General features: G+C 45.8%; 1 protein-coding gene and 1 long non-coding RNA gene across 2 annotated transcripts in view; one reads left to right on the forward strand and one right to left on the reverse strand.

Annotated features, from left to right (window-relative positions):
* Nucleotides 1-2,071: 2,071 nt before the first annotated feature.
* On the reverse strand, nucleotides 2,072-4,296 carry LOC149367980 (uncharacterized). Its single transcript, XR_016285224.1, has 2 exons — nucleotides 4,026-4,296; nucleotides 2,072-2,483 (listed from the first exon to the last, which is right to left on the reverse strand). It is a non-coding gene; the product is annotated as an uncharacterized LOC149367980 (long non-coding RNA).
* A 4,004-nt stretch (nucleotides 4,297-8,300) lies between these two features.
* LOC149367981 (uncharacterized) overlaps nucleotides 8,301-25,952 on the forward strand; it is a 139,429-nt gene continuing 121,777 nt past the window's right edge. The window contains exon 1 of the mRNA XM_089568793.1: nucleotides 8,301-8,695. Within this exon, the coding sequence (XP_089424919.1) occupies nucleotides 8,662-8,695 (34 nt within the window). The 5' untranslated portion in view covers nucleotides 8,301-8,661. The remainder of the gene's footprint in view (nucleotides 8,696-25,952) is intronic.

The following is a 25,952-nucleotide window of genomic DNA, read 5'->3' on the forward strand; positions in this document are numbered from 1 at the left end:
CGGACATTTATTGATATTTTATTGATATTGCATAATATACAATTCTATTCTTCTACATTGTGTTGCATTTTATTAGTATTGTAGAATTTTCTTCCCATTGTATTTATTTTGACCCCCCTCCTAATGTAAGGCCTCAATAGGGGCCTTTAGGGATAAAATCATAATGGTGATGACTAAAAGAATTGAAAAAAGTAAAGAAAATTTGATTTAGTTTCTTACGCCGCTGCTCGCCTGTGCATACCTTCTGCTTCGTCGGGCTGTCATCAACACTTACATTCATTTTTTTCATCTTATTCAAGGTACATTTCGGCCTATATAAGGGGCGACCTTCCGCCAATGAAACCAGTTTGCAGTTAGCGCTTGTATGTGTGTGTCGTCTTTCACGTGGTCTGTTTGTTTTTTAGGTAAAGTTTTTCGCATGACGAAATCACCATCTCGCATCAAAAGACGATTTAATTATTCGCAAGAGTTCCGTGCACTTCACATGCTTTGTCGGCATTGTCTCACAGTCGCTCATTTTAACTGTGCCCACTCTTAAAACATGAAAATGACCGCCTGATCAAATTATTTTATAGAAAATGTCCTCCGCACATGTAACATACCTGTGGGCGTGCCGTGTTTGGCAGCCTACATTTCGCTAGCCTACACTGCCTAGTTTATATAATGCGGAGAGAACAAAATTTACGTTCACTCTCAGCGCAGTCTCCTTAAGGCTATGAAAAAATACATGGAAGTAAGGCAGGGGTTTGGAGCTTTCCTTTTCTAGTTTTATACCACCCTTATCGCGGTCACCATTCTTCTCCTTTTTGCGGATTCTCTCTGCCACAGCCCAGAAGGCTGTGATAGTCGCTGGACCTCAGCCGATCAATCCTCTTCAAGAAACAGTGGTCAATGAAGTGCGGGCATGACTGTCTTAAGCAATTCCAAAGCCATGGTGCAGGCATGCACGATGACACTTTCTACGAGCCTGATGGCCGCCGAAGCAAAGGGTAACAGTGTTTTCTTGTTCCTACACCTAGTACGCAGGTGAACTTTTAAAAAGAAGCCTCAACTCAAAGGTTCTACGGGACGACCGATTTGGAACCACATCGGTTACAAGTGGTCGCACACCCATCTCGAATATGTCAAAATGCCTGACACTGTACAAACCCCTTCTCCTTCACTTCTACGATTACCAATAAGTCATCGACATACCGAAAGGCTTTTACGACACTTCCTTAAACGCTCCCAGATTGAACCAAGTTAAAGAAAGCATTTTCAAGAGCAGTGTACGCTGAAAAATACCTCCCGAACTAGTTAATACCATAAATTTTCGTAATTTGCTCATTAAAGAAATAAATCGAGCAACTAATTCCAAAAGCGTTCCTTAAGACCTCCCTGCGGCCAAGAAAACACACACACTGCTTTGGAACTCCGCATAAATTCCTTGACAGACGTAAAGCATACTCCCTAAGCACGGGGCAAAATAATCCATCGAAGTGAATAAATTATTGCTTGCCTTTTGGCAGACTGAAGCCCAATCGCATAAATGAGTCCGTTAGAGGCCAAGCCATAAATTTTTTTATGGATGTTTTCGCTACCAGTTAGTGTAGAGCCCACAGAACCTCTCGCGCTTGTTTATGGAAAGAGCCTCCCATACTTTCCCTGCATTTTTGAAGCGATGATAGCATAGCTCAGCTACACGCCGTCTCCTGCTCTCTGAGTGCACCTGAAGAGCCAGGTTTAACTTGTACCATGCATGCGAAAAGCAGGAGGTGAGCATTGGAGTTTTCGATTACTATTTGCAACGTAACCAGCAAAGTTTCATCCAGAAAATCCATCACATGGCTATAGCTTCAAGAAGTCGCATGTCGGGATAATTTTGGGCTCTCTAGCTCCAACTGCAACTTTCCGCCACAATTTGAAATGTCAAAGTAAATCTTGAATGCTTTCAGATCACTCAGTAAATCTCATGCCTTGCAGTGCGCTACATCCTATCCTATGTTCCTTCCTCCTGGAAGCAGGAATTACTTACAGTTCGAAAGCTAAAAGATTGCTGGCTGTCGAGGAAGACCAAGGAATATTGCAACACTCAAATTTTACAGGTGCCAGTCACAGACGGCGATGTTTATTCAAACGCTTCTTCTTTTCTTCCGGAGGCGCTTGAGCGCGTCCACAACGCAGAATCGCAGGTCCAGCTCGATTCCGCAGCACATTGTCCCATCACGACGTCATACACTCACACCGCGGTTTTGAATCATCCTCTGAAACCGCCGCCAAATCCACGACCACCGCCGAAGCCGCGTCCACCGCCGAAGCCGGGTCCACCGAATCCGCGTCCACCGCCGAAGCCGGGTCCACCAAATCCGCGTCCACCGCCGAAACCACGTCCGCCACCAAAACCTCGTCCGCCGCCGAAGCCACGTTGTGCGGCGACGATGGTGAAGACGAGGGCCAGGACAAGGAGGCCTACGAGGAGGGTCTTGGTGTTGATCATGTTTGAGCTGCAAGGAAGCGGGAGCAAAAAAAATGTCAGGTGGTGGCATCGAATTCTGCTTTTAGGCCGATGACACTGAAAATATTTTTGCTGTGAACAATACTTCGGGTAACTAAATGGTTTCGAGAAATGCATCAAGGAGCAACTTTTGTTATCGGAGTTAATTCTTTGTGACAATATTGAGAAGCCTCAGCGCTAATGGTTCAGAGTACAGAAACTACTTTCTCTGCATCTAAATTTTTCGACACAGTTGCATATCTAATAAATACAAAACTCTGGATTGTAATCAAGTGCACATTCATTATTTAGCCCTACCCATTAGTAATAAGCATCAAGGAAGTACTTTTTTGTAGTAGAACTGCTTCACTGCAACTCCAGAATTTTTGTCAGTGTTTTTGCCAGTGCAACATTTTTAACAGGATGCTACATAGTTACAACCTGAAAGCAGGCAAAGTACCTCTTCAAGGCTATAAATGCTGAAGGCCGCAATAAAAGTGGGCTTGTCATGCTATGCATGCGTCTGAAAAGTGTAAAAACGGCGATCTAATTCTAAAGACTATTTTATACACCTTTCCAGGCCCTATTTAATCCCTGCCAATGCTGAACGCTTTGGCCAGACGAAGACAAGTCCCCTTGTCGAAACGTTGGCTCAAGCAACCTGAGGTTTTCCCCTCCCTTGTTCATTTTGTGATCGCCAAGGACCATCTACCACACCCTCTCTCTACCATGGACACCTTTCCAGAGAGGTTGCTTGTTTTCCAAAACAGGCTCTCAGGTTCCCGCAAAAGGTATGGCCACTGTCTCACGATGATGTTGAATAGAGCAGGACGTAGAAACAGAATCACTCTTGGAGTTGAAAATGTATTTTTGGGCGCTTTATACAAACGTAGTTCAGCCATCATACCGTCGCCACCAAGATGACGTGAATTAGGAGAGAACGATCTCGCCCACTAGCAGTTCTAGCCCCAGGCCATCTTGGCCGTCATTACTCTTTGGCGGTGTTTATACGTAAATATTTCAGACACAGTATACTATGAAAACAACGCCATTAGATCAAGGGCGGCAGCCGCTGTCGTAGAGCACCCGGAGGCCCGGAGCACTCCGGGGAGATCTCAGTTTATGGATTCTGTTTTGAACTTGGAAGGATGATGCATTTTGCTTTACTACACGACCCGTCAGTGGTTAAAAATTTGATATTCAGAATACTACAGGAGACATTTTGTTCTGCCGTAACTATCATACATGTTCTAGCAGTACAACCATCGATGTTTCTAATTCCTACAGAGGCTTAACTTCACAAGAGGTACTTTCCGTGCGATCGTGTCGTAAGTGTGGGGCTCTGAATGCTCAAAGATATCTGAGGCCGCAAAACGTTAAGAGAGCCAAAAATGCAGTCGGTTCGATTTATGCACTGCTGTGAAGTTATTGCAGTAACTATGGAAAGTTTACGTAGGAGTTTTTGCATCTAACTCGAGCATTGGATTGTTATCGAAAACTTCAACTTAAACCACAGCGCTAAAGTCAAAGCATCGTCGATGAAGCTGCTTACCTTTGGATGTGTTCGTCCGCAAAGCGATACTGAATCGAGGCATGCCGCCGACTTTATATACAGGGCCCAGAGCACATGGCGAGCGGTGTGATGGGCCAAGGTCGGCCGTGAATACCCAAGATCGTACTCACCCGACACGCGGCTGAAAGAAATGCTACGGCGAAGAGACGCAACCAGTGCCACCACGTCACATTGCCCTTTCCACACGAATCAACAATCCTTTCACAGCCCCAGCCAAACACGTGCGAGCGCCCAAGGGTGAGCCACTGACTCCTCCTCGATACTAATGGATGTGCTATTGGCAGCAGCACAGGGCATTTCTTGATACGAATTGCATCCACGAAGGCTGCGCCAGTGGGACGCCTGCTTCTAGTCATCGAAGGTCAGCGCAGCTGGAAGCTTCGTCGGCGCTGACGCAAGTTGAAAAAAATAAATCTCGGAAACGGCAATCGCCCTCACTTTCTGGAAAGAGCTAAGCCGGCTCCGCTGTACAAGAAATGAGATAGGTCAGAACGAAAACACAAAGTTTACATCCAGGTTTTTTGCGGAGTGCACTGATTTCCCATGAAAGAGGAGCAACTACGTGTTTGAAATGCAAAAATAAAAAGTTTCCTTAAAGCAAATAGTGTGCAAAGAGTCCTCTTTGTTTGGCACGATATCAACTGTTGTATATTGACGGTAACCCATAGGGCCGCCATAATATTAAAGTTCTTTAACCCATTACATGGCATATTTTAATTTTCCGCCATTAACTATTGAGTGCAGTCACGTCATAGCCCGTGTTCGACTTCTTTCTTGTCTGACGCGTAGGTCATAGCGTCGGTTCAGCCAATGCCGAAGGGCGGGAAATTCAAATATGGAATCGAATCGGGCAGGAATCATTATATTATTGCGACCACACGTTGCTGTTCACAGAGGGGGGGGGGGAGTCAAACAGCATGGTAATATCTATTTCGGAAAGAAACTGCCAAAAAATGCAATATAAAATGTCTCCTGGGCTCGTTCTAAAAACTGTTAGTGATTGAGAAGCATTGTTTGTACAGAAACACCTGCCCCTTCCCCCCTCCCCCCCCCCTTTCCCCCCCCCCAAAAAAAAATACTGTGCACAGTAGAAACCACATTAAAGCTGGTAAAATAAAATACAATGAGAAAATAGAACGCCAGTTCTCAGATCGCCCTGGTGTATTTCTTTTGAAAGATCGCATTAACTCAATGTCCCGGCTTCCGGTTAGCGAGAGCCAACATTTCAAAAAAGAACACACGCCTTCACTCTATGCTCTGACGTTAATGAATGAAATTAGGGTTGTGACGTCTTTTGCGAGGCCACTCGACGTGTTGAGAACTGATGCGCTTCGCGTGAATATTAGGCGAATTAGCGCTACTTTGGCTCACGTGCGCTTAACGCCTTGAGACAGTCAAGTTCTGTTTCGGAACGAATGCATCAGGGTAGACTTCCTGCTTGTGTATCATCCTAGTGAAGTGCAAATTCCTGACTATACCTGGTGCTGCAATAATTTAATGCCTGAAGCAGTGCCAAGTACAAGAGGAATTTAGTAATTGGCCAGAAGACGTTAATGACGCTAACAGTAATTGCGACAGAACTAATATACCTTTCATGGAGCGGGAGATGCCGCTGATGCCGCATTGCTGTATGCGTCAGCAGAAAACGTTTACAGCGAAGCGGATTCACTTGCAATCTGCAATTAACGGTGATTGTGTTGTTTCTTTTTCATGAGATCGCTTCAGCACAACATTTAATTTGGATATTCTCCCGCTCCTTGGAAGGTATATTAGTTCTGTCGTAACTTTTCGCGTTTTTAATGTCTTCTCGCTAATTATTAAGTTGCTCTTATATTTGGCACTGCTTTAGGAATTATTATTGGAGCACCAGGTATAATCAGGAATTTGCACTTCACTAGGATGAAACACAAGCAGGAAGTCCACCCTGATGCATTCGCTCTGATACAGAACATGAGAGCATTTCACGAGGAGCAGGTTCGTCGGCATTCTTGATTGTGACGCAAGGGAATACAAGTCAGTTCATTCAAGTTAATACCAGTTATATTCCAAGCTTGAATTGTTAGAAACTATTCTAATCCGTATTAGACAATTATAGCAGTTCTTTTTTTCACGCCTTACTTCTTGTTTACTAGGAGGTAATATACAATGTGTTTCACCTAAGACTTTGCACAATTTTTAAAAATAGTCTGAGTTAGGAAATAACTTTTTTTCGGTACAGCATTGTAGCGGCGTCGTACATCAGAATATAGCTAAGACGTGCTAACTAGCAGGTGGTTAACTAATATTGAACAGTTAACTTTTAACTATTTTTAACTATTACCGTTCAGGTCTTTAGTTATCCAGAGGCGTATAGCAGATCGTAAGTAATATCCATATCAGTTTTTAGTATTTCGAAAATATGAATGCGGTTACCGTCGGCGAATTGGCACAGCAAATTTTGGCTATTTCGATGTGTTACGTGCACTGGAGAAGATGCTTTGCCTGCAAGCTTCTGGAAAGCGCATGTTGTTTGTTGCGATGTAGCCAAAATTTCATGTGCGACTGAGCCGAGGGTAACCGCTTTTTCGAAATTCTAAGCACTTATATGAATATTACTTACAGTGGGTTACAAGCCCTTCAATAATTGAGAAGCTATCTGTAATAGTTAGAAAGTTAACTATTCAATATTCGGTAACCAGCCTGCTAGTTAGCACGTCTTAGCTGTATTTGATGTACTGCACCGGTGACAATGCTATGGCGAAGAGAGCGCTCTTCCAACGCGAAAAGCCTACTTGTATACAGGGTGTTTCACCTAAGACTTTCTGCAATTTTTAAAAATAAGCTATTTGAATTAGATGCGCGCTTTTTCTGGCATAGCATTGTCAGTGGTGTAGTACATCATAATGCAGCTAAGCCGTGCTAACTAGCAGGCTTGTTAACCAATATTTAATAGTTAACTTTTAAACTATTACCGTTGGGCTCCTTAATTATTGAGAGGCATGTAGCCCACCGTAAGCAATGTCCATATCCGTTTTTAGAATTTCGAGAACGCGATTATCCTCGGCGCTGTGGCCCAACAAATTTCGGCTATTTCGACGAGTTAGGTTCACTGGAGAGGTTGCTTTGCCTGCAAGCTTCTCAAACCGCATGTATTTTGGCGCGATGTAGGCGAAATTTGTTGGGCCACAGCGCCGAGAATAATCGCGTTCTCGAAATTCTAAAAACAGATATGGATATTACTTACGGTGGGCTGCATGCCTCTCAATAATTAAGGAGCCCAACGGTAATAGTTTAAAAGTTAACTATTAAATATTGGTTAACAAGCCTGCTAGTTAGCACGTCTTAGTTGAATTATGATGTACTACACCACTGACAATGTTATGCAAGAAAAAGCGCGCATCTAATTCAAACAGCTTATTTTTAAAAATTGCAGAAAGTCTTAGGTGAAACACCCTGTATATTGTGTAAAGTTTCAGATGAAACTTCCTGTACAGTGCAGTGTAATCGGAAGTCCAAAATTAAGAATTTAAACTTCAAAAAAGATTCATTTCCTTAAACTAAATGCGATATAGTTGGGCTAGAACATTATTCATTCACACTTCGCATAGGTTAATTAGGACGGTTTTAGAAAGTAAGTAGCGGATGACGTGACGCGGTTTCTGCGGTTACATTAGGCTGCAGCAGCAGCAATCCGGCTCGGCTTAGTAGCCGAGCGCGCTAACCGCTGAGCCAGCGCAGCGGGTGAAGTTAGTCCGGAGTCCTTCACTACGGCGCCACTTTCTCTCTTCTTCCACGCATTGCTTCGTCCCTTCGCCGACGACACAGATGAGGTGTCCACCGAGAGGGGGACAGCTATGACTCCCTTCCTTTTCTCGTAACTAAAGTTGATAATTCTACTAATAGCAAGGTTCAGGAAAAGAGCCAGATAGAGAGACAGATAAAACGCTTATTTACGCAAAAATATACGCTTATGTGGTGGGTGGATTGTCTATTCCCGGACCGCAATCGTCCTTGCTGCCTCCTCCGCTCGAGTCATCAACATGCGCTGGATCTCAAAGGTCGGGTTGCACAGCGCTGTTTCTCACAGCTCCGTGCCGTAATCTGTTGGCAATCCCACGTGATGTGACACACTCTCGGTTACTTCCAACATCACGGGCAGTCAGCCTTGGATGTGGTCGGCTGCTTGTTATCAATGATACACAGGAGCGGGCACGTGTCTGTAGCTTGAGCCACACCATGGCCTCCGACTTGGTCAAATGCTTGTGTTGTGGCGGATAGTGCTTCCTTTGTGCTTTGTAACACTTCTGTATCTCTCGGAATCTGCCCAGAATGGGGTGAAGAGCGGCGATCACTAGAAGTCCACGTAGACGGCAACGGTTCAGGGACTGTTGCGCCCGGTTACCTCCGCTCACTGTGGCCTACTTCTCTGAGGTCTCATCACCTGAAATCGACGCCGAGGCTATGGCTGCAGCAAACAACGCTAAGGCGTCAGGGAAACAATAAGCGAATGACTTGTCCGACGTTGACTGGTAAAGGTCACGAATAGTGTTAGTCGTGAAAAGTAAACCTTGGAACTTGTGCCAAGTCATCGAGGCAACAGAGAAGTGATAACTTTGGCACCCTCAAGATTTCCACCATGCTTATGGGGATACACACAACCTGCATGTCGGGTGAGTGACCGCAGGGACTTCCTGCCAAACTTCAATAACTCTATCTTCAAGAGAATTCTTGGGGACACGCCCAGTGTGTAATTAGGTTGATTAGAGGCTCTTGAAGTTACACAGTTTCTTAATAGAAGTCCTTCCACGTAGACTTAAGACCCGCTGATTTAGACATAGATCCTCTGCTACAGTTGTCTGGAAGCTTATTTTCATAATGGAACCGTTTACAATACAGCTGCATTGATTATTTATCAGATTCGTTGAATCACTAAGGAACGTGGCGCCATGACGTAAGCCGTTACTCGGCACTCAACTAGCAAAACAAAAAGGACACAAATCACAGAATGCGTCAATGACTTGGCATTGCGCCACTCTTTCTATTCTCTACCAAGTAATAACAGGTTTTGGTCCCACCATACATCAATCGTTGGCGCAAAAAATGAAGTCTGCAAGAAGCTTTGTACCCAAACTAGAAGTGTTCAAGGTTTTCAAGCGTTGACAAGCGGCAAGTTTTGCGGGAAATGACTCCAACTTTTTTACGTGGTTGCCTTGCTACAAAAAAAGGTACAAATGTACGAATTATAAGAATATATTGCCAAATTTTCTATGGGCAGGATAGCTCAATAAAAGCGACAAACATCGTTCATCCACACCTTTAAACGGAGCCGTTACCGTTGCCATAAGCACGTGGCTCTAATGAAGCAGCGATCATCCCTAACTTTTACATACTGAGGGCAATTTTCTCTGAGCTTTAGATGGCGAAGTTTTGCGGAGGCAAATTTTATCTTTTGCTTTCAGCTATGTTGCCGTTTAACACTATTCTTAGTCACGCATGTTTGTTCTCCGCGCTTTTGTTGATGCATAATTATTTTTATTTTTCACATATGTGTACCTGCTGCTTAGATAATGGCATAATAAGGGGCCTTTAAGTATTGCAATCAATAAAGATCCAAGTGTGCACGTTGTTAGACAAATCGGTCGTACATCGTTGAGCAAGCGACTGCGCAGTACAAACACGGATGTGAAGAGCACAAGAACAGTCACAGTCACTTGCTTAATGAAATACGACCGACTTGCTAAGCAACTTGCAATCTTGAACTAAGTTTCTTTAGAAGTGCGCCTTTTCTTTATGGGATCTGCGCTTGGCGTTGTGCTCTTCAAGTCCGATGTTTGTATTGCGCGGTCCCTTGCTTGAAGATCGATAAGAGTAGTGGAGGACATGCGCATGTAATGTGCGTGTGGTGTGCAGTGTTAGTGTATTTTAACGGCACCTCTGTTCGCCCTTTCGCTCCCACCTTCCTCCCTTCCCTCGCGGCCCGGTTGAAGCGTCCACGAGAAGTGAGAGTGCTACTACGCCTACGCCATTTGTATTCCTCAAAAACTGAATTATTGTTGCCGCATAAGAAAAGAACATCATCCATTCTAGTTTACATACGTGAGCGAGAAAGAAGGATCTGGACAAACTACTGATAATTATTGAGTACCAGGGTGGCTCAAACAAGTGCACGGCCTCGAATATAGAAACAAGTCAGAAGAAAAATGAAAAGATGAAGAACGCCTGCAGCATGTATTATCTGTATGTAGCTAATGAGCGCCCAAGACTGTGGGTGCTTATTATCGCACGAACAGGTCGGCATGGTTGAGCCTGGGAGGTAGGCCTTTGTTGCTGGGATGGCTGTTCGCAGGCGCTTAACACTGCGTCTTGGCTTAACGTGCGTGCATAAGGGCGATTGTTGTTTCATGCAGTGCGACGAGACCGGATGCGGAGCTTTGCGAACACTTGCGCCTTCGGCTTCTTCATAGAGGAGGTTCTCTTTTGATAAAAACGGGTTTACTCTGAGAGCACTCATTTGGCTTTCAAGCGTTTTACAGAAGTACATCTCATGCGGACATGTCAAGGGCAGCATCCAGTTACAAGACGAAGACTCGAGCATTTTATTGCAGAACGACAACCTAGAGAGTAGGAAAGCTCCTGTTTAACAAGCGTTGTGTTATTTGTAGGCGTCAAAGATATACAGCAGGAAAAGGGGGAAAAATCCCATACGCGTTTCAGGAATTACTGGCCAATATAGACGGCGTAGAGGAAATAGAGAGGGCAATCATCAATTCGAAACAGACCGCTGAGCTGGTCAAGGTCATCGAGCTTCTCGGCAAAGATCCAGAAGATGGCACAAAAAGAGAGCGTGCTTGGAATTAAGAACAAGTGATATTCCTACTCCGGGTGCAGTAAACAAGCAAATTCGTTCAGTAAACGTATGTTGTTTCTAGTTTTTCTGCAGTCTCGTCATACTGAAGAGCTCAGGCAGCATCAATATTAATTTCACCTTGTAGCGAAGAGTGCACGAAAACCAGTTACTGCGGCTGCCCCTCTGCCGATCCGATAGAGCCGGTACGTTTCCCGCCAGCGCATCTCCGTCAGCCCGGTCGATGTACAGCTCTGGGGTCCACGCCAAAATTCACCGGTATTAAGGAGTACGATTCTCTTACGCAGGAACGGGAACATACCTTCCGAGGAATTGAGGTCAGTATCCAGTAAAGGGGTTTACACTGCCACTACGCCGAGGGATGGAGTGAGGCTTATGACTCTGAGGAAGACCGAAACTTACAGGAAGGAAATCGCATGCTTCCTTTTCTCAGCTGCTCGCTAGCCGCCCACGCAGGCGTTAAGATGTTCTGTTCAGCTTAAACAGCACTGTAAGACCGTGCTCACAACAAGTTATAGCAATATAAACTGTCCCTTTATTTACGCCTTTACCCTGGACGAGTTGCACATCATAGAAACGTTTACTAACTACGACAATGAGCAAGCGAAATTGCACGAGTCTGTTCACCACGCTTTGGCATTGCTGCCGTTTGCTGCGGAGTTTTCATGCCGGGTATATTACTGTGATTAATACTATAAGCACCACTGTGCGGTAAACAACTGCAGCTAATAATTGCTTTGCGGTTTTAGTCTGGCGGCTGTCCTTTGAAGAATCATCCATACCGCACTCGTAAGGTAAATTCTTTTCATTGTAAATCGCATGAAGAGGCAATGCAGTGCAGTTCTCGCCATTTTGCGGCATCTCTGATAAATGCAAGCGTTGGCAGAGCAACGGGTGCCCTTGCTTTGGCAAGCGGCCTTGTCAAAGTGTCCTAGTGACGATGTGCTTCACACTCATCGAGTCCGACAACCCAAATCTGCCCAAGCGGTTTCAAGTAGCACAGTTCATGCTAAATGCACCGGCTCCTTCCATGATTTCGGCACCACGTCTTTTTCGCAGACATATATACAAGAATGTGCTTTAAAGGGCTACACTGCCGAGAATCCATTTTCTTGGGAATGGAAATGCCGCAATTACGTCATTGTTTCTGGAATCCCTACTCTCCGCAATCATTGCTTTAGTGTTTCGAAACTAACATACAGCTGCGTGACGGCAATCCAAAGATGATGACAAGCTAAGCCCACCGGCTTAGCTTGAGTTATATGCATGAGCGCTTCGACTAAAATCCTACCCACGACTAACTCCCTTATCGGAGGTTGCCAATGTGGGCGATGGTACGGCAATGGGTATGAGCATGTCTGGATTGCGGAAACAGTCTCGGGAGTGCGTGCCCATGAAGATTTTAGACCACCATTCCGAACACTCTTTACCAATGCCCGTGGATGCGCCGAACGTCATATGCAGTTGTCGCAGTCCTCTATGCTGTATTTGCCTCATGGGCTCATTTTGATTGTGGCGTCGCGGTCTCGTCGTAGTTTCTGCCCCTAAGTGTCTTAAGCTATGGTGCCTTAGGTAGCGGGTGAGGTGTGTGCCACGCTCACATCTGCACGTCATTTCGGGAGCTGCAGCAACATTTTGTAACGTGTTCAACAGACTGCAAATCATCCGTAGCACAGCACAGACTAAGAAAACGCAGATGCGCTTTCATAAACTTCTGCGTCGTCTACTGCTGCGGCGATAATGTTCGCCTCGGTCGTAGCCTGATGCCAACGTGACCAAGCCAGGTAGAGAGCAGGAATACGCGCGTGATAGGTACAGCAGTCTGTATACGATAGAAGGTCGGTACTAATTAACTGATATGGATCTCTTGGTCGTGAAAGGAAACCGCCGGAGCACAGACCTTCTGCTCTCTGCCGAGGCGCTCACGGCCACCCTGCATAGAGGCGAATAAAGTGGAGAGGGAGGAAAGTGCATATACTCAGTTTTATTAGAACTAAGCAAGATATTGGTCTTCGCTCCACTGTCAGTGACCAATATGTCAAGTTGTGTCACTGAAACGTTGGTTAGCGTTGAAGCACATGTGTGGAGGTAATGCATTCTGTTTGGTCATTAAGTGCGAAAAAATTGGAACCAGATGTAAGATACACTTGACTATTGAGGCGCTGACTTTCTGCTTAATTGAGGTGACCAAAGAGACCATTCATACATGAAAACTCTGACTCACAAGGAGACAACAAGAACCTAAGCCGCATAACGTGACCGTGGTGCTCACATCGTTTCTAATGAGATTACGAGATTTGCTTCTTTGTTGAAAAGATAAATAAAAGTGACCTGGTGATTACGCACTAATCGTACAGTTGTTGATGTGCTTCAGAAGTTTTCCGTTGGGCTTTTAGAAATAATTACTTGGTGCTTTACACATCTCAGATTCATTCTTTAGTTAGTTGCGCTAGCGCGGTTGTGATGGACTCACGAATGCTGCTGGAAAATGATGAATTTAAGGCGCCGGCATCTATGATGGTTGGCTTCTACTTGGCGAGCTCTTACTCGAGGATACTGCTTTCTTTCTATCGTGGGTCGCACCTCGCGCGCCTTATGGTTTGTCTCGGCCATCAGCGCTCAGCGCACGAACACTTAGGCGGGCGCCATAGTCCTTGCTCCACTTGCGTCTCTTCCCGTCCTCGAGCCATGGCTGCTCGTTTATAAGCCGCATCCTTCACCCGAGCTTCGGCCCTACATGTATCTCTCATACCACTGACGCGAGCTTCTCCAGCTCATGGGAACTCTGGGACTGGCCGCAAAACGTCAGATCTCGCCGATAAAAAAAAAAAAAAAGATTCGCCAAGCGACGGTACTGTCCTAACATATAGCCTATAGCGACCGAAAGAAGCAAGTTTGAGGCGACCGCAGAGGCGATGCCACCACTAACAACACTGGTGAAAGTAACCTTGCTATGCGCAGGCTACGTCCAACCGCCTAAAGCAGCGACGGAAGTTCAAGCCACAGATTGCGCGTCTGCGGCTGTATTATTAGTATACTCCATTTAAGCGCTACCTTGCAGCACTTTGGAGGCTACAGGCCTTCTGAATCAACCAGGAGAGCACAAAGTTCTGAAATATGTCCTGCATCGTCGCCTGCTTATCGTCTGTTCGCGGGCAGCAGACGCCTCTCTGCAAACACCGCGGCATGCAGCAAGCTGAAATAGCTGCAAAACGCTTTCGACCGGCCACAAGGATGCACGAAATCATCTTCTGCGCAACAGTGGCACTATTCTATTCAGAGTACTGGAGCTACGCAGATCAGAAGCAAGTGAAGAAGTCTGCGCCAACATGTCGACGCGATATGCAGCGGCTCCCCTCTCTTCGTTTTGAATCCTTAATTGTCACTGTCTTTTTACAGCGAAATCTGTATTCGCTTTATATAAGCCATTTAGGAGGTAAGTACAATGGCAGCCGTAACGCGTTACTCATACTGCGACGGGCTTTTAGGTTAAGGTGTCCAAGCCAGTAAGCTTACCCCTACTCGTTCTTTCAGTACACCCTCTGGCTATAAATGACGCACAGAACTTTCATTTCGTCTTATCTCGCTTCTAGTAAAATTCATGGGTGATAAATTTGCTGTGTTTATCATTTATTTCAAAGCTGAAGCAACTTTTAGGCCCTACGAGAGTCGGCGGTTGGTTGACAAAATTGGTTGTTTAAAAGACCAGATGGCGCCACTGGCTGGAATTATTGTTGCTCTGCTCTGCGTTTGCGTATGGTGATCAATTGAACTAAAGTTTCGGATGTGACCTATAGCGTAACGTCCCGCAGAATGCTTGCATTTAGCGCACGGAAATGTGCAGACGCTATTGGAAGTCTCTGTTGTACACGAAAGTGATAGCGGACGCCATTTTTGCTAAAACCGCAGCATTACCTGAGCTACAGCCAGCAGTCCTACAGCCCTGCGCTGTGCTTTGGATTTCTTTTAGCGACGTCTTAACTAATAAATTTCAACCTAGGAAGCAAACGAACAAAGGAAAAGAGAAAGAGCTCGTACTAGCAAAGGAGTTTATTCAGGAAAACACCACCTTTTATAGGCCACTACATTATCACTATCAGTACTTTATCAGAGCCACAACAAGTTAACAGAAAGAAGAAATATGTACAGAAACCAGATAATATTTATGCATAAACGCCAGTCTGAAGAAAAGGTGTGAAAAAAAATTATAAACATGATAACATGACCGAATAACAAGACCTACACATGACCATTCAAAAAACAAGTTCCGGTACGCTCAGTTTAACTGATGAAGTGCTTCTGCACGTCGGCCCACGTTTCTGTATGTGAAATGCCTTGATTAGTTCCCCGTCAACTGGTTCTCGGCTTTTGCCGACAAACTTTGCTTTTTCCCGCCGAGGTTCGCAATCTTCACAACCTGTGCAGTCACCGGGGAGGTTCCCCTTTGTTTTTTTATTCCCGTTTGTGTTCGCTCGCTCTCTGGTTAAAACGACGACGCGTCTGGCCAATGTAGACACGCCCACAGTTGAGGGGTATCTCGTAGATGACTTCAGACTTGTATTCCATATATCGCAGTCTATGCTTGATACCGTACCTAGGGGGTACTTTGACAATCATGCAGAAAATATTCGCAAGCTTACGTGGGGCTGAAAACACCCCGTTCACTCCGTAGCGACCACTTGTCTTCTTGCTGTTGTGCTCTGTTTTATGCACATACTACTTTACCGCCATAGGCCTCTTTTCTCGCTGCTTGCATAGTGGATCACAGCTCGAAGCGAGTTTGATCTTTTGCAGGGAACCTTCGCAAATAGCGGTTATCAAAGGGCAACGGGTAACCAATGTTGTTCCGTCTCTAAAGCCGCTTGTAAAAGCTGGCCTGCACAGAGTGTTCGCATTTTTTTGAGAGAGCGGCATGTAGGCACGACATGGCGATGCTTCTTTTCATCAGTTTAGAACGGGCGCTGCTGAAAGACGTGAGGCTTTTCTTGAAATGGCGGTTGCACACCGAGCCCACGTGATCTTCACCAGTGAAGTCAAACTGAACATCCAGAAACTGCATTTTGCCCCCTTTGGGCCGTTCCCAAGTTACGTCGAAGCCTTGGGAATTGTCTCTAAGAAAGTTATGAACATCACTAACAGCTTCGTCAAAATGAAAAAAGGTAGGCCCGTAAAAATCAATAAAATAATCATCAACAAAGCGCAAAACCTGTCTAACAGGTGCCCCCACAAAGTGCGCACAAATGCGCTGGTTAATAAAAGCTAAAAATAAGTCAGTCAAACTAGTTACTTATTTCTTTCATAATTCAAACATTCGTAAAGCACTGAAGCAGTGGCGTTGCAATTTCTCGGGACTACTATTGAAAAATATTTCGCTGTTATGCATTCTTTTTTTAGATATAAAAGTGTGTTAAGGTTGTTCTTTCATTCGCCAAGCATATTGACGGCATTACGATACGCTGCTCAGCATACACGGTCAGTTGATTGTGGAAATTCCTGGGACGGCGCTCGCCAGTAATTCCAGGCGACAACGACATACTTCGGAACAAAAACCAAGATGGCAGGTTAACGTGTGCAGTCGTACTCGCAAAACCTTTTGTTGGGACATCTGCCGATTTGACCTAAATAGTGTAGAGGAAAGGCTGATTTTCGAGAGCAGCGATGATCATCCGCCTCCCATCCATCAAACAGTAGGCGGCAGCAACCTGAATGACAAGACGACGTGACACGTGTAATGACACGACGCTTAATTAAAGGCGTGCCCAGAGCTACCGCTGCATCCTTTGCATTTGCCTGCCCTGTTATCTTTTCTTCTAACAATATGAAAGTGTTTTTGCAGCGTGTATTCGCGCGTGTATTCCCCGAATAAGAGTACAAAACAGCACGATTTTGAAACGACTTTCGTGTTTTTAAAACCAGGAGGCATTCGGCCGGCACCTTAGGGCACGTGTCAACTGAAAACTGCGAAAATACGGAGAACGCGCCAAGAAACTTAGCAACTTCGCAGAAAAACTTCCTTGTGTGAGCAAAGAGCCGGCGCAATAACAACACATTCGCATGCCAGAGGCCCTATCCCTTCACATCAAGCTGTTTGAAAAACTGGTGTAGAGGTCGTTTCAGCCCACGCACTTCTTGCGACGCCGTGTTTCCATAGTTGCATCATCGCAGGCTTCATGCGGCTGAAATGCGGAATCCAATCTTTAAATAAACGCTATTTCCCTGCGCACATATTATTGTGCGAACAAATCAGAGAGGAGATCTCATGCGCTATTACTTTATTAATGACGTGATTTGATGTGAGAAAACAACAAAGCTGCTTTCGCTGAGCGAGCAGTCCTAACTTTCAAGGGCACCGCCTTGTTACCAAAGCCTAAGCAGCTTGGGTGCGGAATGAATTTCAGAAAAATAATGCTCAGGCCTGACACAAGCTAGCTGATCCAAGTGCGGCTTGTGTTTAGCGCATGTCACCCTTAGTGACCTAAATGGCGGGGAGCACCCAAGAAGGGCCGGTTTTCTAAAGCCATCTGCTACGACCGTTGCGCGAGCTTTGTTAAAGCCACTGAAGGCGTATAGCGATGGTTCATCTCGTAACTTTGCACTGGTAGTAAGCGTTATTTGTTCGAAAGAGGTTCCTGAAGCTGAGGTGCATTAGACGCTTCCTTCAGACGCGACAGTGTCTCAGCCAGGAGCTTGCGCCTGTAAGCATGTTTGATTCTGCCCAAAGGCACCCCGCGCCCACCTACGCAATTCTTCCCGCCTGGTGGCGCCTGTACAGTGGCTGTTCTCAACCCATGCATTACAGCTTGGGAAAGCAGTTTAAGAAGAGGAGATTTGTTCCTGGTCCATTTCAGAGATTAATTTGTGTAGTAATTCTGGCGTATCCAGTTCCACGGGCAGAGTAGATTGGGACCGGTCTCTGGCCGATGTGTGGGCCCAATTTACGGCCATTAATTTTGGCTGGTTGACACTGAGCATGAGACTAAGTCGTAGTGTGGTGGGCTCGCTGCCCTTTTGGTGCTTTTTTATCTGCGTACGAAGGAACGTGTTCTTCGTTGTTTTTTAAGGAAGGATAATCTAACGCTGCCACAAGGAGTTCTATTTGGCGTTTTTCCCAATCAATTGGTTTCTTCGCTGTGGATCATTAGGGAGATGTAAAATTTTGTAAGTTTTGCCGCATGAAACATGACAGCAGTATTTGCGGTATTTAGAGCTTGTCACACATCGAACCTTTTCAAGATTCCACAACAAAGCATTTGAAGTTTAAGCCTGACCGGCACAACTAATGCAAGTGATGATGACGTGTACAGTGTTTCAATTGCGGCATTGTATTTCAGAGGCCTTTGTGTATGAGTGATACAGAGCTGCGAAACGTTGCACTTGTGAGCCCGGTATCTTCACTCGGTTAGATGGCTGCATGCATTTCGAAGGAGCACGTGCTCTTGGTTGAATGTGGAGAATTACATGTTTAACAAGTGACTAACAAATGTTCTCTCTTTCTGAACATCGCGCTTCTGCCTCAGTTTATTTTTCCTGCTTCTATAGCATTAATATTAACAGTCACAACCATATATAATGTAGAAAAAAAAGGCGCTGTACTAAGCAAGTGGCAGAGCACATATGGGATTGATACACTGGGACGCTTGCAAATAAGCCATATGGGAGCGCACATAAAATATAGCTTGCAGGAGCTTTGCGCATTGCATAAAATTTTGGTAAATTTTGTTAAATTTTTGAGCATTAAACGACAGGCAAAAAACGTGAAAGGTAAACATGAGATTGATAGAATTGAAAAGAAGCCTAAGAGCTATATCGATACTGGAAAAGGCAGATCAGGAAGGAACCCTTCTATGACACCTCAAGATGCACTGCCCTACTCTTTGAAGCTAGGTCAGGCTGTCTTCGAACGAGCGGCTTCGAAAATAAAATTAACGAAGATGAAGTGTGTGCTGTGTGTGGTAAATCTGTAGAAACAATTCGACACCTCATACTCAAATGTGATCGTATCCATCCGGATGTCGATGCAAGCACAGCCACTCTCACTGAGGCTCTAGGGTTTAGAGATAACAATGGTCATCTAAATAAATCTGCGGTAGAAGTTAGAAAAATGCGATTGGAAGATTGGTGACTCACAAGCATAGAGGTGACGTTAGGTTAGAAGTGTATAGGAACCGTATTGAAAGAAAATGGAATATTTCAATAACAATTTTAAAACAGTTAAACGAAAATAAAGAAAAAACACTCGTATCTTCCATCTATTGATCCATCCATCCATACACCCACACCAAAATCCATCCATACATCCATCCGACCCGCCGCGGTGGCTCAGTGGTTACGGCGCTCGGATTCTAACCCGAAAGACCCGGATTCGATCCCGGCGGCGGCGACCGAATTTCGATGAGGACGAAATTGTAGAGGCTCGTGCGCTGTGCGATGTCAGTGCGCGTCAAAGAACACCAGGTGGTCGAAATTTCCGGAGCCCTTCACTACGTCGTCCCTCATAGCCTGAGTTGCATTGGGACGTTAAACCCGAGTAAACCAAACCAAACCAATCCAATCCTATCCAAACCAAGCCAATTCCATCCATCCATCCATCCATCCATCCATCCATCCATCCATCCATCCATCCATCCATCCATCCATCCATCCATCCATCCATCCATCCATCCATCCATCCATTCATCCATCCATCCATCCATCCATCCATCCATCCATCCATCCATCCATCCATCCATCCATCCATCCATCCATCCATCCATCCATCCATCCATCCGTACATACGTACATACATACGTACATACATACGTACATACATACGTACATACATACGTACATACGTACATACGTACATACATACATACATACACACGTCCATCCATCCATCCATCCATCCATCCATCCATCCATCCATCCATCCGTCCGTCCGTCCGTCCGTCCGTCCGTCCGTCCTTCCATCCATCCATCCATCCATCCATCCATCCATCCATCCATCCATCCATCCATCCATCCATCCATCCATCCATCCATCCATCCATCCATCCATCCATCCATCCGTCCATCCGTCCATCCGTCCATCCGTCCATCCGTCCATCCGTCCATCCGTCCGTCCACCCGTCCGTCCGTCCGTCCACACTGCATTTAGTTAGACCTAAGAACTTGAAAATCACCAAATTGCCTGAAAAACAGGAGCTAGTTATCGCTTATACCTCTGCGTGTGGTCGAGAGTTTGCGAAATAAAAGCGAACTGCTACCATTTCAGCGAGCTATAACGTCCAAGAATCCAGCGGCGAGATGTAATTTTTCCGAAGCGGGCGAGCAAGGCGTCTCCATCCTGTCCACGCATCCCGTAATGTGCCCGTATTCCCAGCACGCCCGCATGACTCTGTGAAATACGTGCACATTCGTTGCCGCAGAGTCGCTGCTTGCGCTGACTCACTGCGTACGCCCAACTAAAAGTGTCTATTTACTCGAGTGTAGTGAACTTGGTACAGTTGTGACGTTACTATCCAAGCAGTCATAAATCGTCGAGTAGCAGTTAGCTTAATCACCGCTGTATTAACACAAACAGGATGACTACAGATTGCAACATGCTAGAGTGCGCGTTGTCCCGACACGTGATTAAAATAACGAGCAGGGAAGCACACGCCTATTAACTTCGCAGCCGCCAAATGGTCTGGCGACTTGCCCACACCAGCTGAAATTTTTCACGCCACGTGCATTCATCGGCGTTGCTTCATCACAAGCGTCGATGGCGTGCTCGCATGCGCTGCATGCTGGATGGCCCCTTCCGCTGGGTATGAGAAGATGAAAGAAGAATGTACGCACGGAGGTAATTATTGGGTCTGTAGTACCCGCACTCCGATACCCATCAGCAGGGGCAGAAAGGACTCTGTCTTAGCATGAAATATTGCTCTGAGAATACTGAACGTGCAGCTTCACGCAACTGCAGAAGCAAATCTCTCATAACCGAAGCGTTAAGTTCATATTCTCTTGTGGCTTAACTGGTTGGTAGAACATATTCAGACGTGGCTGGCAGACAGACGACTGACCGGCGTCCACAATGATTCCCCCGTGAACTTGCCCGTGAACTTGCTGCTATCACATGCCAATCATTGTTCATCGAAGAAATCACGCGTGTACTTGCTCAGTGATAATCTTATATTTGTATAACTTTCAACTTATCTGTTAGTCATTCTGTTTTTCATTTCTGTGTGCCCCACCCCTTATGTAATACCCTCTAACGAGGGTCTTTAAGGTATTAAAGTGAAGTGAAGTGAAGTGAAGAAAGGTTTCAGAATGTGAGGACAGGGGTTCACCTGACTTTACGGATATTCAGATCTTAAGGGCTGCCTCGCAACGAGGCTAACAAACAGACCACCGCTGCCCGGTCACTTTCAGCAACGACGGCACCTTGAGTGCACATGTAATGCTTGCGGTCCGTCCACTCTGTCAAACATAGCAAAGCTTGCAAGGATCTTGGCACATGCTGCTTGCTTTGTGGGAGGTGACTATGACTTTTTAACAAAAAAATGTGGAGATATTTCTAAATGCCAGAGATGGCCGCTGTTCTAAATAAGAAGAAAACACTGGACACCTCAATCGTATTTCAGGTAAGTGGTGGTGGTGGCGTCCATCTGCAAAAAACCGTGCTTTCGGATGATACTTCGTGCTTAAGAATGCTAACCTGCCAGCCATTTTATTTTAACACGAGGATGGTCAGCTGCGGGAAAAGCCTAGTGCTCTCGCGAAGTAGCCAGCGATGTGGATCTCTTCGCACTGCCGCGGGTTCGAATACCAGTCGTGGATATTTATTTGATTTATTTTAATGAGAAAGCAATATATGGCATTCTTGACACCGGAAGAGTCCGTAAAATATGTCGCCGGAAGTTGGCCCCTGGCGAGGTCATTAGATGTGTGATGTAATGGGTGACATGGCATTATCAGACTATGGAATAAAAATGAAAGAAAATTGGGGTCCGGGTGGGGATCGAACAAGGGTCACTGGCATCAGTGATTATGCGAGAGAATGACGCAAAATCTACAGTGCGATCATGTGTCACAATAACTGCCACGGACAGAGAATGATTGAAAGAGAGGAGCGGCGCACAAACGCGTCTGCCGAAGCGACGATGTTGGCTTGAGCAACACATAACGAAAGTGCAGACGAAATCCCACCGATGTAATCAGTGGATGACCTCAATGTCGTGGCAATAAGCCCGAAAACATTTACCAGAATTTTCAGCAACCGTCTTTCGTATAGCATTCAGGGTGGTGTCACAACATTTCTCTTTGCATATAGCTTACATGTTTTGGACAAGTTGGAGGATAGGTTACGACAGGGTTTCGAACCAACGACATATGCACCTTCAACTGCATTCTTTCTGAGACTACATTTTTCCCTAAGGTACGGTTGACGTGTCCATCGAGATGTCGAGACATGAAGTTCGAGGCTAGCTTGCAACAGGGGTTCCGACCGATGCCACATCCGCCTTCAGTTGGATTCTTTAAGGCACGGGTGAGGTGTCCATCCAGATGTCGAAATTTGAAAGCTACTGCGCCCTTTTGTTTCGTCAGAACACATGCTTTCGGATTCCTCCACGTAAGCATCCGCCGCGGGGGTTGTGGTGGTAAAAAACTTTTTGAATACTCAAAGAGAGTTTCCGGAACAGAAGACCCCGCTTCATGGTGGGTATCCCTAGTTCGGGACACCGCACGACGAGGCCCCATCTCGCGCCCGCTTTACTAGAGTCCTTTAGGACTCCATGCAGTGTAGAGCAGTTGAGGAGGGCAGTCTCCCATGCCTCTCGGGAGGGGGGGGGGGGGGTGGATTCTGAGTACATTCCCACACCATGTGAAAGATATCACAGATTTCTCCAGAGTGCGGGCAGCTCCCATCTATGTTCTGATCAAAGTGTTTGACGATGACAGGACAGAGATGTGTTCCCGTCCGCAGGCGCCGTAGAGTTCGCTCCTCCGCATTAATTGGCCCCAAATTCAACGCGAGCGGAGGAAGTTGCGATAGCGCTCGCTGCCGCCGATCCAAAATCGAGAACGGTTAACACAGACTCTCGCTGGGCATGTGAACACTATCTTGCAGGGGAAATACCTCCTCTTGACCCCCAAATTCTAAGACGGGCTCTCGCCGGTCCAACTCCCACAAACGTAATCTGGGTTCCTGGCCACCAGGATCTACGAGGCAATGACGCCGCTAATGCGGCTGCCCGAGCGCTCACACACCGAGCTCCTCATCCTAGCTCTCCTGGCTCAGAAGCTCATAAATCATCTCTGCGGTTCCGCGAAATCTTATTGCGACAACCACCGCAGCGGTGTCTCCGTGGTTATAGCGCTTGGCTGCTGACCCGAAAAAGATGGGTTCGATCCCCACCACGGTAGTTGAATTTCAATGGAGGTGAAATTCTAGAGGTCCCTTTAGTGTGCGATGTCAGAGCACGTTGAAGAACTGCAGGTGGTCGAAATTTCCGGAGCCCTTCCTAACGGCGTCCCTCATAGCCTGACTTGCTTGCGGCGTTAAACTCCCATAAACTAAACTCCTCCACGTGAGCAGACATTAAGTGCCCTCAGAATTTCTAATTTATTTACTTCACTTGGTACAAAAATACGAACACCTCTAGCATACAAACATGGCAGCATCTTTTCCGGGACTTACCGATCGGAATAGTGTTCTCGCACTAATATACGAGTCGAATTATTTGCGACAAGAGATTGTCCCGAGGACTCCTTGATCTTTTGTCTAAGATCACAAAAATTTTGTTTTGAATAAGTTTGTCCTTAGCTCCTTTGAGCGCAATGCCATTCCATTTTCTATGTCACACTGCGGTTGAAGGAATCAAACATCGTGATACATTGTGCTGTTTTTTTATTTTTCAATGTTTTTCTCCTCGACTTTCTCAACTTTGGGTCCTCGTGTTGTTTCTTCCGCTTCTGCTTGCATTATAATGAACGGAATGACCTTGTGTGAGAAAAATAAGTAAGTAACTAAATTTGTCGTTGCATTTCGAACTGCAGGTGTGCAGGCTATATTTCGGCAGAAGTGGAACACTGAAGCGCAGTCCGGTCACACCATAATGGAAGATCTACGAAGCATTAGTAGAGCACGAGAAGCGGAAGTCCTGCCACAGCCTTCCGTCTGTATCTTTGCTGCCTGAAGACACGGATTATCTATATTTGTGCTGCCATCTTTACTTGTAGCTTTGTATATCTGGTTTTTATTGTGCAAACGGAATCAATAATTTGTTATTCTATAGCCAGTGCTTCTGCATGCCGTCCTCCGTTCTCAATGGTTCCGTTTTTCACCTTTATTCATTAAAGTCTCTCTCTCTCTCTCTTTCCTACAAGTTATCACTGCAGCCTTGCCTGTAACAACTGATGAGTGTTCCTTCCAGGAAAGAAATAAATTATTGTCGCGCAGCAGTGAACCAAGCACGCAGGTATTTTGGCCGATGAAAGCTTCGAAAGCCGCCTCTTTTGAGGCCATATTGCTTGCAAGAAGTCCCGTGACGACCATCTGGTCAAAAATTTACCACACGCCAACGGAGCCACGGATATGAGGGCTGACCGTATCGCCAGCCTGTGTCAATATAGTTTTGTCCCATCTTTCCTTACGGCAGTTTTCAGGCGCTCTCCCTTCAACGCTTGACCGCAAACTTCCCTTTCACAAAGGTCATAAATAGCGGAGGTGAAGCCGGCACAACAAACTGGTTTGGCCGTTTTTCTCTCTTACCAATCCTCTCCGCGGCGCGTTCTGACTCCCGCTCATTTGACTTGGCTCACAAAGGGAAATTTACTCCTCGTTCGTTTCTGCGAATAGGCGCAGAGCACGTCAGTAGACTACGTCATAGCACCATTCTGCCAGGTGTTTTTCTTTTTTTTTCAAGCCGGGAGTATTCACGGAGGCGCTTCTCGGTAAGCACCGGTCTCCAGACAGCGTATTGTGGCTGCGTGAACCTACATCTGAGACACGGTTATCCAATACGGAAATGTGCGAAGAGCTTCTACGAAGACGACGCCCTTCCGAGTTCGCTAAGATATGAAGAAATGAAGAAGGTGAACGATACGCGACCAGCTAAAGATTCATACCGCACAAAGACATAAATTTGGTATGGCAAGAAATTAAGAAGCTTACTTTTTTTCTGTGTACAAAATGAACGACCAGAAGATGGAAAACAAGTGGTGCGACGGGCTGCCGCCGAGACAACTTCCGTCTTTCCCCATGAAACTGAGCGACGAGTAATGGAATGTTTGGGACGAAACCCACCACGGGCGCATCAATATAAACCCGAGCACAGCGAACGAGGAAATTGGTGCTGTCAAAGCAAATGCGAACGAGCTTTCACTTGAAGCTTGACCCCGTTTCGGGCCACGAATGGCGCTAATACTGCAGTAACGATCACAAAGGCCGAATTTAGGTACAAGGTTTGTTTATTTCAGGAGTCAAAACCTTAGCAGGGGCCTTTTAACATAAGGAAAAGGTAGGCAGCGAAGACTGCGACGGGTTCACTGTGTATAGAAGAGCCGCAGCTTACCAGCATGCTCAGTTTAAACATGGCGCTCAATTTTCAAAAGCGCTATTCAGTGAACTAATCAGCGTTCTAACATTGTTTAATTGACGATTAGACATTTCCATGAAATCCGATGACCATTTCAGCATCATGACTGGTTCTCTCTGCATAGGCCTTGACAATCTTTGACATTACTTCTTACTAATCCGAAATACTTTAGCTGCCAATCTCTCCTTGTTCCGGAGTAATTTGTTGATACTGCGAGCTTTATCGTTTTTGTTCGAGAATCCTGCACTTAGTTTCCGCCTCTGAACCAACCCGCTATAGCAAAATACGTGCCCGCCTTTCCATTTTTTAAATTGCAATGCGCGTTGCGCTTCATTTGCTTCACCTTACCTCAATGTGCCCTATACATCCCAATTAACATTAATAGCTTCTCAAGCAGCACCGCAAGGACAGGTCATTTCACAATGCTGTTGCGTCAAACCTTGGCATGCGCACTTCCTAAAGGTGACCAGCACTGTACAGAGAAAAAACACCCGGACTGGA

Source organism: Amblyomma mixtum, chromosome 1 (genome assembly GCF_055824585.1).
Source record: "Amblyomma mixtum isolate Tamu chromosome 1, ASM5582458v1, whole genome shotgun sequence".
Lineage (NCBI taxonomy): Eukaryota > Metazoa > Arthropoda > Arachnida > Ixodida > Ixodidae > Amblyomma > Amblyomma mixtum.